This window comes from Carcharodon carcharias, chromosome 11 (assembly GCF_017639515.1).
Source record: "Carcharodon carcharias isolate sCarCar2 chromosome 11, sCarCar2.pri, whole genome shotgun sequence".
Lineage (NCBI taxonomy): Eukaryota > Metazoa > Chordata > Chondrichthyes > Lamniformes > Lamnidae > Carcharodon > Carcharodon carcharias.
In genome coordinates, this window is record NC_054477.1 from 163,802,840 (window position 1) to 163,817,260 (window position 14,421).

Consider the following 14,421-nt stretch of genomic DNA (forward strand, 5'->3'; position numbering starts at 1 on the left):
CATGGCTTCCACTTCAGAGTCCAAAATCTCAAACTTCAGTGTAGCATGGAGTCTCGGTACTGAGGGAGCGCTGCTCTGTCAAAGGCTCCATACTGAGGGAGCACTGCACTGTCAAAGGCTCCATACTGAGAGAGCGCTGCACTGTCAAAGGCTCCATACTGAGGGAGTGCTGCACTGTCAAAGGCTCCATACTGAGGGAGTGCTGCACTGTCAAAGGCTCCATACTGAGGGATTGCTGCACTGTCAGATGGTCAGTACTGAGGGAGTGCTGCACTGTCAAAGGCTCCATACTGAGGGAGTGCTGCACTGTCAGAGGGTCCGGACTGAGGGAGTGCTGCACTGTTGAAGGTGCCGTTTTTCAAATGAGATGTTAAGCTATGGCCCACCTGCCCTCTAAATGAAAGATTCCATGGTAGTATTGAAAAAGCAGGGAGGATATCCCCTGGCCAATATTTATCCCTCAACATGAAGGCCAGTTGAAACAAGGGGTATGTTGCTAACAGCTCTCTCCCTCCGAGCCAACTCCCAAATGGGAACATTGACTTGTCACTGTTACATGTATTTTCTATTATATTTTTGCATTATAAATTCTATGTCAACATCTATAATGAAGCTTGTCCTGTATAAAATACATCATGCTGTAATAACACAGTCCTGCCAGTGGAGGTGCTGCAGCACTACCAGTGGCAAGAAAGTGCAAATACAGTGTGACAAATTTACATTGGGCAAAATTCATTATAAATGTTGACATAAGAATCTATAATGGAAAAATGAAAATAAGGATAGAATGGGTGACTTTAAAATGGAAGCTGAATGATATTTGAACATCAGGTCCAATTATTCCCATCCACTCACCCCACTGCAGCTAGGCCTGACTCCTTGTCATGGAATATACCTTGAAAGATAAACCTGTTTATGGGTAAATGGTGATTGTTATATGTTTATCAGTGCACATTTAGTGTTAATCCTGTCATTTTCTTTCATTCCTCACTCAGGGCGATAGAGGAGATCAAGGATTTGAGGGAGAATTGGGCCAGCCTGGGGAACTGGTGAGTTTCAGTAAGCAGGGTCTGAGTTCAGTTCAGATATTCAGATTGTTAAAGCGTGAACGTGTGGGCTCCAGATCGGAGGCACTTTCAATACTAGCTCTGCTTTCCAAATTTGCAAAGACGGGTACAAAGATTAGGCTTCATTCAGACCATCCCCTGAATGCCAGGGAATAACTCTATTTGTGATTGCTGTTTTGTTTAGGGAGCCCCTGGTCCAAAGGGAGAGAAAGGAGAAGGAGGAATCATGGGACTTCCAGGAGCAAGGGTATGGTGTGGTCCTCTATAGGAACACGTTTTCCAAAATTATACCATTCTTAGGTATGTTTGTAGCCTTAAAATGATTTCCTTGTAATTCTAGGGTGCGAGTGGTTCAGATGGACTCCCAGGTTCAGAAGGAGACAAAGTGAGTATAAAATCTACGCAGAAAGGCCACTGTGTTCTGACATGTTTACTGTAACCTCCCCACCTCAGTCTTTGTGTCTGTTAGTGCTTGGGCTGGAAATCCCTTGAACTCTATCACACTCGGGAACTTCCAGAGTTAGATAAACTGGCACATGCAATCAGGAAAGGTCACAAGAAAATATTACCAATAAAAGTAAATGACCTTTAAAAGCAATAGTTTAGAATGGAGATTGTGACTTTTAATTTTATTTTGTTCAGTTGTTGGTTAGAATATTCTATCCCTGTCACAAATTACAAACATATGAACAATGATAGACTGGGAAAGACTCCCTGGTCATTCAGCATGTGCTACAAAATTGTTAGATAAACACTCGCTAATCCCAACCGAAACACTCCCCATTCCAACCAAAATACTCCCCAATCCCACCCGAAACACTCCCCAATCCCAACCGAAACGCTCCCCAGTCCCAAATGAAATGCTCCCCAATCCCAACCGAAACACTCCCCAATCCCAATTGAAACACTCCCCAATCCCAACCAAAACACTCCCCAATCCCAACCAAAACACTCCCCAATCCTAACACTCCCCAGTCGCAACCGAAACTCTCCCCAATCCCAACTGAAACAATCCCTAATCCCAACCAAAACACTCCCCAATCCCAACCAAAACTCTCCCCAATCCCAACCGAAGCAATCCCCAATCCCAACTGAAACACTCCCCAATCCCAACCAAAACACTCCCCAATTCCAACCGAAACACTCCCCAATCCCAACCGAAACACTCCCCAGTCCCAGCCGAAACACTCCCCAATTCCAACCGAAACACTCCCCAATCCAACCAGACACTTGCCAACCCCAACCGAAACAATCCCCAATCCCAACCGAAACACTCCCCAATCCCAACCAAAACACTCCCCAATCCCAACCAAAACACTCCCTAATCCCAACCGAAACACTCCCCAATCCCAACCGAAACACTCCCCAATCCCAGCTGAAACTCTCCCCAATCCCAACCGAAACACTCCCCAATCCCAACCGAAACACTCCCCATTCCAACCAAAACGCTCCCCAATTCCAACCAAAACACTCCCCAATCCCAACCGAAATGCTCCCCAATCCCAACCAAAACACTCCCCAATCCCAAATGAAATGCTCCCCAATCCCAGCCGAAACATTCCCCAATCCCAACTGAAACAATCCCCAACCCCAACCGAAACAATCCCCAATCTCAACCGAAACACTCCCCAATCCCAACCGAAACACTCCCCAATCCCAACCGAAACACTCCCCAATCCCAACCAAAACACTCCCCAATCCCAACCAAAACACTCCCTAATCCCAACCGAAACACTCCCCAATCCCAACCGAAACACTCCCCAATCCCAGCTGAAACTCTCCCCAATCCCAACCGAAACACTCCCCAATCCCAACCGAAACACTCCCCAATCCCAACCGAAACACTCCCCAATCCCAACCGAAACACTCCCCAATCCCAACTGAAACACTCCCCAATCCCAACCGAAACACTTCCCAATCCTAACCGAAACACTCCCCAATCCCAACTGAAACACTCCCCAATCCCAACCGAAACACTCCCCAATCCGAACCGAAACACTCCCCAATCCCAACTGAAACACTCCCCAATCCCAACCGAAACACTTCCCAATCCCAACCGAAACACTCCCTAACCTCCCCCCAGTCCTCCCTACCCTTTTTAATTGGAAGATTCTGTCAACTGGCACACAATTTATTCCCTTCAACGTCTTATAAACCTCGATCAGTTCACCACTAAGCCTTTGCTTCTCCATAATGTAGAGTTCCAACTCTTTACGTCTATGTTGATAACCAAGATGGTTTACACTGGGAATTAGTCTCGTATTCCTCCTCCACACCCTTTCCAAAGCTTCACTATCAGTCAACAGGTGAGGAATACCAACTGGTCACTCTTTTCCAAGGGAGATCTGACCAAGGTCTTGAGCAAGTTTAGAATAGTGTGCTTTGTTCAAAACCTGTTGTCCTGATTGTATCCCAACACCCTATTCATTCTAACTATCTCTTCATGGCATTGCCCAGCATTGCCTCAAAGACAGAATATCGTTGGCTGTGGAGGAACAGGGCAGATCCTGAAGCTGGAGTAATTGTCAGAAAGGTTTTCTGATGGACAGACTAACAGAACTTTACCTAGATGTCAGAGTCAATGAAGAGGTGCTGGAGATGAGCAGGAACTGAGAGTCACTGTCAGGGATTGAAAAAAACAGAGGGCAGGATTTTCAACTCAGTGGGTAGGTGGGATCGGTGGTCCCGGGAGTGGCTGGGAAATGGACGGCCAACCGGGATCAGCCCCCGACCGGGATTACGTGCTGCCTGGCCAATTTACAGCCAGTCAGGGTGAAGCACGGGCTGCTGGGGTGGGGATGGGAGAAGGGCAGGCGTCGGTGTTAAGCGTGGGTGAGCTCTGAATGACAGCTCCCTGAGGGCAGAGAGCTGCAGGGCAGGGATCTGAAGACTTTAAAACCAGTAAATAAAGTTTTCAAAATCCGGAAAAAAATTGTCCCTGCATCACAATCAGTCACCTGAACATATACAGGATATAAACTCTGTCCATACATTTTGAGTTTTGAAAATTTAATAATGTAGACCTTATCCCACCCTTGGATGAGGTTTCATGAAAAATGCGAAGTCGGTCTGGCCGATTCGCCCGCCCGCCAGCCGTAAGGTTGGGCAGACCACGAGAAATCGGAGACAATGACAACTTTAATGACCTTTATTGGCCTCTTAATTGTCGGCGGGCGATCTTCCAACTCTTGCACGTGCCCAATGACCGGAATATGGTGCGAGCGTGGAATGGCGTCAGGATGCTTGCCCGATGTCACCCTGTGCCATCTGGTGGCTGATCAGGTCAGGAGCGGGCAGTGTGCTAACCCAAAAACTCTGCCCAGAACATCTAAAGACCAGAGACGGGAAAGATCCCACTGACCCCGGCAGTGCTCCTCTCTCATTGTTTAATCATTTTACCATCATTCCAATCCTCTTACTGCCCAGTTTCTGATGCTATTTTGGAGAAGGTTGGTTTTGGAGTGTTAAGCAAGACTTCTGCCCAGTGGTAGTCACCATGGTGACCCTGTTGGAGTTTGTGGGGTGGGTGGGGGTGAGGGGGAGGTGGGGTCAGTGGATGGGCAGCTCAATAACATAAGGCTAAGGCTTCTGCTAAAACCTCAGGGATGCTTCACCCTTTGATGGGGAGACTGGACCAGGTTCCCCCTGCCCTTGCCCCGGCAGCTGTTTCGTGAGCTGTCTGAGCGGAGGACTCCAATCGCCAGGGGGATACGGAAAGAAGGTGTCAGATGGTCTTTGAGGGCTCAGGTCTCAAGGCCGACAAGCGAACTTTGTGGGTTATAATAACCCTCTGCTCACTCAGCGTACACCCCTGCACTCCCACTCCGATAGCCAGTTAGAGCTCAGCAGCGGGAATATGTGGATCAAGGAGCCATGGCCTCTCTCCCGGTCTACAACACCGGGATCAGGGTGTCCCACCTCCAATTCCGTTTCTGGGAAAGGGTTTACAGGGAGCACATGGAAACTCTCCAAGGATAGAGGATAAGTCAACAATCAAGACAAGTGTATTTGAAATGGGCTGTGATTTTTTACCCTTGGGGAATCAGCCTCTTCCACTGCACTCGACACATCCCTGATGTCACGTGACTGTTTTTGTCATTTCCAGGGTCCCACAGGTATCCGGGGTCTCCCAGGGATCGACGGCCTACCAGGAACAAAGGTAATTTGCATGAATTTCCATTGCTGATCATTAAATGGAATTGGGAATAATGTCAACTTACGCTCGTTATTTATTTCAAACTTCTTGTCCTGGGTGAAGGGTCATCCGTCAGCCAACATCAGCCAATCACATTACCTGGTCATATATCTCAATTGCTGTTTTGTGGGATCTTCCTGTGTGCAAATTGACTGCCAAGTTTCCTGCACTCTGACAGTGACTACGTATTTGGCTGTGAAATATCTTGGGACATCCTGAGGCCCTGAAAGGCGCTATATAAATGCAAATCTTTTCTCTCTCTTTCTGTGCTATCTGTGACAGAATCATTGCCAAGATTCACACGCCAGTCTGTCCTCATTCCCTTGATGGACTCTCTTTTGAATGGCAAGGTTTCCTCTCTAGTTTCGAGCCCCCAATGTCGGCGCCAAATGGGGTTCCTGAACCCACACTTGCCGGGAGTCATACTGGCCTCTTGATTGGCCACCCCCGAGTTCACCGTCTGCGAGTGACAGGATGTCGATTCAGCCGGCCCATTCAGAGGGGCTGACCGCTCCGAAGCCTCATCAGCCCCATCGGGAGGGTGGACGCTGCTGATGCAGATCAATGAATGGACCTCAAACTGTTAGTGCCCCTGGAGGTGGTCGGTATAATTCAAACATATGGGGTTTGGCCAAAGGCAGAAGGACCCAAGGAGCAGAAGGACACCTCTGCCATTCCCCGCCCCTCCCACCTCCCTCTGGGGGCAGTGCTCGGATGGGGCATGGGAGCTGGTTCTCCCCATCGATGCAGCCCCTTCAATGGGCTAAGGTGTCTCTGGCTGCAGAGCCCCTCCCAGAGTGTCAGTGGGGGAGACTGTCCCCATATTGGCCTCCTAATGTAGCAGAGAGTGAGGGGGGCGGGGGGCATGGGGTTCACTCCATCACTGAGAAATGCCAGTGGCCCAATTGGCAGCTCACCTCCTCACAATGGGCAACCAATTTGCATCCAGTCCCTCCACTGGGAAATTTTCCCTGCAAAGGGAATGCTGTCCGGATGTGACATCCTTCTAGTTCCCTCGTCACACATTCCCCTGCCTTCTCCCAGTCCACAGTGCCAGGGCTGGGAATGTCCTGCCCCATTCCTTGATTTCTTTTTTCACTCTCTATTCCTTCTCCTCCCTTCCTCGCCACCCCCCCTCTCTTTTCCCCCTCTCTTTTCCGCCACCTCTCTTTCCCCCCTCTGCCTCGGTCGCTCTCTACCTCTCCCTCACTATCCCTACCTGACACTCTCTGTAGTCACTGGGATTGAGCTGGACTCAGTCTGGTTTGGAGTGTCCAAAGTTCGCAGGGAAATGATCCCTGTCTCCGAAGGAAGTTGGAGGATTTGGAGGAATAGGCCCACGAGCCGCACTGTGATAATAACAGTTAGGTGGGGGCACATAGTGACCATCCCCCAGTCGGCACTGGTGGATAATCTAGTCAGAGTTTACATGGCGCGCACACACCGCCTCGTTTTTAACATTTTTGCAGCAGGTTTCTGAGATAATCGCAGGTCTCATGTTTACAAATTTACATTGGACCCCATGTCGAACAGGCAGCCAACAGGGAGACCTAGAAACAGCGAGGACCATCAGGGTGGCAGCGATGCTACGGGCACAGATCGGGCATGGGACCCTGGGGTCAGGAATTGGAAAACTTTCCGCCCATTTTAATCCCAAGAAGCAGACACAATGTAAACGGATTCCCCCGATGCCCGTCCCCCAACCCCCATCCCCTTGTTTCGTGGCTTCAGTCCACAATTCTACATGAATTGAAGATGGTTGTGGTTGTTGGTGGTCAGTCACCTGAGCTCCAGGACATCACTGCAGGAGTTCCTCAGGGTAGGGTCCTCGGCCCAAACAACCTCAGCTGCTTCATCGATGACCTTCCTTCCAACATAAGGTCAGAAGTGGGGATGTTCACTGATGATTGTACAATGTTCAGCACCATTCCCGACTCCTCAGATACTGAAGCAATCCATGTCCAAGTGCAGCAAGACCTGGACAATATCCAGGCTTGGGGCTGACAAGTGGCAAGTAACATTCATGCCACACAAGTGTCAGGCAATGACCATCTTCAACAAGAGAGAATCTAACCATCACCCCTTGATGTTCAATGATATTATCATCACTGAATCCCCTGCTATCAACATCCTGGGGGTTACCATTGACCAGAAACTGAACTGGACTAGCCATATAAATACTGTGGCTACAAGAGCAGGTAAGAGGCTGGGAATCCTGCAGCGAGTAACTCACCTCCTGACTCCCCAAAGCCTGTCCACCATCTACAAGGCACAAGTCAGGAGTGTGATGGAATACTCCCCACTTGCCTGGATGATTGTAGCTCCCACAACACTCAAGAAGCTCAACATCCAGGACAAAGCAGCCAACTTGATTGGCACCGTATCCACAAACATTCACTCCCTTCACCACCGATGCACATTGGCAGCAGTGTGTACCATCTACAAAATGCACTACAGGAACTCACCAAGGCTCCTTAGACAGCATCTTCCAAACCCACAATCACTACCATCTACAAGGACAAGGGCAGCAGACAGATGGGAACACCAGCACCTGGAAGTTCCCCTCCAAGTCACTCACCATCCTGACTTGGAAATATATCGGCCGTTCCTTCACTGTCGCTGGGTCAAATCCTGGAACTCCCTCCCTAACAGCACTGTGGGTGTACCTACACCACACGGACTGCAGCGGTTCAAGAAGGCAGCTCACCACCACCTCCTCAAGGGCAACTAGGGATGGGCAATAAATGCTGGTCCAGCCAGCGAAGCCCACATCCCATGAATGAATTTTTAAAAATGGCAGGCTTAAACATGGAACAGCAGGAATTTGGACATTGACCCACAGACGCTGAGCTTGTGTTTAATTATTTCTAATCCCAGACTCACTCTGGTTTTCCTTTTTAAATGTTGTTGTGCTTTAACAGAAGCTGTTCCAAAGCACATTTCAGCCATATTTCATCTTTCCTTCCCAGTAAGTGAGACCCCTGAAGTTAGTATCAGTTAAACTCTTGGGTTGGTTCATTTGCTTAGCTTAATAACTGTTTGGTTCAAAATTTTGTATTTTAATTTCCTAATTGTCTGAACACTCATCCATGTTCTTCACCTGAACCCTTGAGAATGAAGATTGCCACACATCTGGTGACCGCGTTCTCACAGCTGGGTCAGGCAGCCATTGCTAAACGCCCAGTTTAGGCCTGGCTCCACCTACCCTGCCTTCAATTCCCATGAATAACAACAGATAATGCTGGAAAAACTCAGCAGGTCTGGCAGCATCAGTGGAGAGAGAAAGAGAGTTAACGTTTCGAGTCCGTCTGACTCTTTTTCAGAGCTGGAGATTCCAGATTTCCAGCATTTTCAGTTTTTATTTCAAATTTCCAGCATCCGCAGGATCTTGCTTTTATCTGCGATTCCAATCCTTGCCTTGTGCGATGCAGAGTGGAGGGTGAGAGTTAACATGCATGCTCTCCTTCCTCTACACTAAAATCACAGCTCAATGTGAGTCGGGAATTGTATGATCAGAGACAGTGCAGATTGGAAACAGGCCATTCAGCCCATCAGCCTTGCTCTTCAACCACTGCTATCATCGCTCATGCCATTTCTAAGCCCCATTGTGAACAGAGGGTTTGATAGATTTTGTTGAGCTAACTGGAGCAGGAGATGACACCTCAGAGTAACTGGCCACATACATCACCAGGGAAAAGATCTGCCAGAGGAGATTAACTGAATCAGACATTTCTCATTCCACTAGTTCCAATTGAGTGAAGGCAGGCGTGTTCTCCAATGAAAGAGCGATTCACTTCAACAATCTCCTGTCTGGGTGTGAAGAGGGATATTAACCCCATTCTCCTAATATTCTTGGTTCTCCTGTGATGACAGTGTTGAACAAGATGGATTGAAATATGAAATTCTAACAATCTTCCTGGTGTCTTGTCCTCTTCCCACAGGGTGACCGAGGTGACCAGGGCCTCCCTGGCCAGACCATCGCTTATAGCGGATCAATCCCCAAAGGTGCGTCTACTTTCCTCAGGTAAAGAAGGAAGCCACACATTACCAGAGGGTGAGATCTGTTTCTCAGAAGCAGCACAAACTGAGCAACAGCAAATCAGCCTTGGCTTATACATTGGCAAAGAGGAGGCTATTCAGTCCCTCGATACTGTTCTACCATTCTATTAGATCATGGCTGATCTGAGTGGATCATAGCCCCGTTTACCCTCCTTAGCTCCATACCCCTCAATCCCCTTACCCAACAAAAACCTATCCGTCTTGGATGGTCCAATTAGCTCCCGGTGCCCCCAGGGGGAGCAAGTTCCAAACTTCCACTCTCCTTTGTGTGGGGAAGAATGGCTTCCTGACCTCACTTACAAACATGCCCATTGCAAAACACTGTTTCTGTAGTGAGGAAACCTTTACTCCCAATGAAGTGAACTTTGATCTTCTGTCTGGGGTGAACTCAGAACCCCATTTGGGTGGTTGGGGGGTAAGAAGCTGTAATTAGTGCGTGGTGTGGTCTGTGATCCTGGTACCTTCAAAGGACACATCACACGGGAAGCACATAGACCTCAGGCTAACATCTATCAATCAGGTTTATTAAATAGTAATTTAAACCGGAGCTAACACAGCAGACTTTATGAGATTGTAACACTTCATATTGTCACCAAAATCAATCAAAATAATAATGTTTGCAGTTCTCTACACCTTTTTAAACCGTGTATATCCTCAATCAAACAGCTTAGGGGGAAGGACACTCCTTACATTCTCTCCATCCAGTGATGGTTCATACGAACAATGAACTGGAAAAATCTGCCCAGCCCAAATGAAGAACAGAGTCTGGGCTGCCAATCAGAAACGGCCTTTTTAAAGCCAACAGAACATCCTGTCCCAGGTCAGTTACTAGGGCAGGGACCCCAGACAGACTGTGTGCCTGGTAACGAGGGTCCCGCATGTTATCACTGGTGAGGGTCCACCATGGGTGTTTGGTGCTGTAGATATCGGAAAATACTGGTACTGTAAGAAGTCAGAGTGTTGATCCTAGGTAACCACATGACAAAGGTCCACAGCAAACAGAAGCGGCTACATTTCACCCTCACCGCCTGTGCAGTGATCCGGATTGAATGAGACAGTTCACCTGATTTCCAATTCCAGTATAATGAGAATCAAGGTGGGGGGATGGGGTGGTCCTGGTGTCGAGTGTTTTACTGGGCTGAAGGGGATATTCTATCCATGACCTTTCTTAGTAACTGCAGATTTTCCTTCCTATCTTAAGGTCCAAAGGGACGGGAAGGCCTAGAAGGAGAGCGTGGACCTCGAGGGGATGTGGGGCCTCATGGCACTCGGGGTGGTCCTGGTCCTCCTGGTGACACAGCATTCTTCCCAGGTACGTTCAGAGATGCCTAACTATCAACTGTCCCAAGTGTGCAAAGGTGAAAAAGCCCCTCCGTTAATGTGAAAAAGCCCCTCCATTAATGTGAAAAAGCCCCTCCGTTAATGTGAAAAAGACCCTCTGTTAATCAGTTTAAGGTTTTGGGTTGGATCTGACACTTCTTCTGAACTGAAGGCAAGTAGAAATGTGATGGGTTTGTGGGGAGGTGAAGGAAGAACAAAATGGAAGATCTGGGATAGGTTAGAGGGCAGGAGAGATTAAATGATAAAGATGTCATGGAACAAAAGGCAAAATGAGTGGTAATGGTCGTGGTAAAGAACAGCACTGTGGGTGTACCTACACCACATGGACTGCAGCGGTTCAAGAAGGCAGCTCACCACCACCTTCTCAAGGGGCAGTTAGGGATGGGCAATAAATGTTGAGCTAGCCAACAACACCCACATCCCGTGAGTGAATAAAGAAAAAAGAAACAAAACATTTGTCCAGAGTGCGTGTGAATAGCAGAATAATGAACAGCTGTACCAAAAGCAAAAACACAAAAAACAAGATTCAGATTGGCACATGGCAAAAAGAAACAGAATCAAAATTGGGGACAGCGTTTATGGTCTGAAGTTGTTGAACTCAGTGTTAGGACTGGAAGGCTGTAAAGTGCCTAATGGGAAGATGAGGGGCTGTTCCTCCAGCTTGTGTTGAGTTTCACAGGAACACCCTGACTTTGTCCCTCTCACAGACACAGGTGCTAACAGCGGAATATTTGTACATTTTCTACAGGTGACCTGGGGGTTTTTCATTTGATTCAAAATTAAACTTTCCACGAAGGCAAATATATTAAAAGTGGAGTGGGAGAAGCTAAATAATGTTTTTGAACTTTATAAAAGACAAGGTTTCAGGCTAAGTTTTGAGAAATGATAATCAAGGAAAAAATCAACAGGCACTTGGAGAGGTTTGAGTTAATGAAGGATAACCAACATGGATTTGTGAAAGGCAGATCATGTCTGACTAATCTCATTGAATTTTTTGATGAAGTAACAGAGAAGGTTAATGAAGGGAATGTGGTGGATGTTGTCTATATGGATTTTATGAAAGCGTTTGACACAGTGCCACATGAAAGGCTGGAGAACAAGTTTGAGGTTAATGGGATAGCAGGGTCAGGATCAAATTAGATTTTAAAAATTGGCTTAAGGGCAGAAAGCAGTGAGCTGTGGTAAATGGTTATTTTTCAGACTGGAGGGTGATAGATGGGAATGCTTCCTAAGGGCCAGTGCTACAAACACCACTTTTCATATATGACTTGAAAAACAGAGTAAAATTTCAAAATTTGCCAATGATAACAAACTTGGAGGAGAGGCAGAGTGAGGATAATATAAATCGCCTGCAACAGGACATAGAAAGGTTAGCCAAATGGGCAGGCAAGTGGTAGATGGAATTTAATACCGAGAAGTTAGAAGTGATGTATTTTGGAAGAAGGGATAAGGAGAGGCAATATTGATCCACAGTTCTAAAGAGTGCATGGATACAGAGACCTGGGAGCTTGTGCATCAATCCTTGAAGGTAGCAGGACATATTGAGACAGTGGGTTAACAAAGCATACAGGATCCTGAGGTTTCTGGGGAGCCAGCATGGACTCAATGGGCCTCCTACTGTGTTGTAAATGGCTCCATAGCAACAAGTGCAATATCAGTACACACTTGTTGCACACTGTGACTTATGTTCACTCCACACAACCACTCGCACACTCACACAATCACATACACACTCACACACACAATCATGTGCACACTCACACAATCACTCGCACTCATACAATCACACATACTCATGCGATCACTCGCACATTCACAATCACTCACACACACAATAACACGCGCACACAATTGCACATTCACACACGATCATACACACACTCACTGGTACAACCACACACACATTTATAAATCACACATTCACATAATCACACACACTCACACAATCACATGCACACTCACTTGTACACTCACGCACTCACTCGCATACTCGCATGCTCACTTGCACACTGATGCACTCACTTGAACCCAGACACTCACTTGAACATTCGCACACTTACAGGCACACTCACAATTATAGGCACACACATAAGCACATGCACACTCACTTGTACAATCAAATGCACATGCGCACACTCACTCACTCACGCAATCATGCGCACACTCATGCACTCACTTGTACACTCACGCACTCACTCGCACACTTGCACACTCACAATCACATGCATACTTGCATTCATTTGAACACACACACACAATCACATGCACACTCACTTGTACACTCACGCACTCACTCGCACACTTGCACACTCACACAATCACATGCATACTTGCATTCATTTGAACACTCACACACTCACTCACAATCACATGCACACACATAATCACTCACACATTCAGGTATAAAAAATGGCAAGTGTGGGTAGTGAGGAGCAATTAACAAGAAGTCAACATTATTCAGGAGGCCAGAAGGATGGGGAAATGGGGGTAAACAATGGAATTCAAGAGTGAGAAACAACAAACATCTAACTATTCATGATCGTGTATTGCTGTTCACAGGCTTCCCAGGAACACAGGGTTTACCAGGGGTGACAGGACCCAAAGGATATAAAGGTGATCTGGGCTTTCCGGCTCTCCAAACTGGATTCCCAGGATTTCCAGGAATACGAGGACCACCAGGCTCACCTGGACCTCCAGGGCCGGCAGGTTCAACAGGTCGGTTATCATCCCGGTTACCACGGTGTTGAGTGTTTAAAACAAAAGCTACAACCCTTCATCTTACAAATGTAAATCTCTTTTCTGGATTTACCCCCACAGAGTTATTTGGAGATCCAGGACAGCGAGGACAGAAAGGATATCCTGGACCGAGGGGGAAAACAGGAGATAAAGGTAAGGGGAGTGTTAAATACACTGGGGTCAGGACATGGGGTCAGGACATGGGGTCAGGACATGGGGTCAGGACACGGGGTCAGGACAGACACAGGGTCAGGACAGACACAGGGTCAGGACTGCTTTGCATGTAAGGACTGTGCTGCAGGTAAGGACTGTGCTGCTGGCTGGGACTGCGCTGTGGGTAAGGACTGACTGTGGGTAAGGACTGTGCTGTGTGTAAGGACTGCGCTGTGGGTAAGGACTGACTGTGGGTAAGGACTGTGCTGTGGGTAAGGACTGTGCTGCAGGTAAGGACTGTGCTGTGGGTAAGGACTGTGCTGCTGCCTGGGACTGCGCTGTGGGAAAGGACTGCGCTGTGGGTAAGGACTGTGCTGCTGGCTGGGACTGCGCTGTGGGTAAGGACTGCGCTGTGGGTAAGGACTGCTTTGTGGGTAAGGACTGCGCTGTGGGTAAGGACTGTGCTGCTGGCTGGGACTGCGCGGTGGGTAAGGACTGCGCTGTGGGTAAGGACTGCTTTGTGGGTAAGGACTGCGCTGTGGGTAAGGACTGCGTTGTGGGTAAGGACTGTGCTGCAGGTAAGGACTGTGCTGTTGGCTGGGACTGCGCTGTGGGTAAGGACTGTGCTGTGGGTAAGGACTGTGCTGCTGGCTGGGACTGCGCTGTGGGTAAGGACTGTGCTGTGGGTAAGGACTGCGCTGTGGGTAAGGACTGCGCTGTGGGTAAGGACTGTGCTGTGGGTAAGGACTGCGCTGTGGGTAAGGACTGCGCTGTGGGTAAGGACTGCGCTGTGGGTAAGGACTGTGCTGTGGGTAAGGACTGCGCTGTGGGTAAGGACTGTGCTGCTGCCTGGGACTGCGCTGTGGGAAA

General features: G+C 48.1%; 1 protein-coding gene across 1 annotated transcript in view; it reads left to right on the forward strand.

Moving 5' to 3' along the window:
- LOC121283943 (collagen alpha-6(IV) chain-like) overlaps positions 1-14,421 on the forward strand; it is a 254,424-nt gene that overhangs the window by 116,889 nt on the left and 123,114 nt on the right. The window contains exons 13-20 of the mRNA XM_041198738.1: positions 996-1,049; positions 1,252-1,314; positions 1,408-1,452; positions 5,173-5,226; positions 9,204-9,267; positions 10,523-10,633; positions 13,222-13,377; positions 13,480-13,551. Coding sequence (XP_041054672.1) covers positions 996-1,049; positions 1,252-1,314; positions 1,408-1,452; positions 5,173-5,226; positions 9,204-9,267; positions 10,523-10,633; positions 13,222-13,377; positions 13,480-13,551 — 619 coding nt within the window. The remainder of the gene's footprint in view (positions 1-995; positions 1,050-1,251; positions 1,315-1,407; positions 1,453-5,172; positions 5,227-9,203; positions 9,268-10,522; positions 10,634-13,221; positions 13,378-13,479; positions 13,552-14,421) is intronic.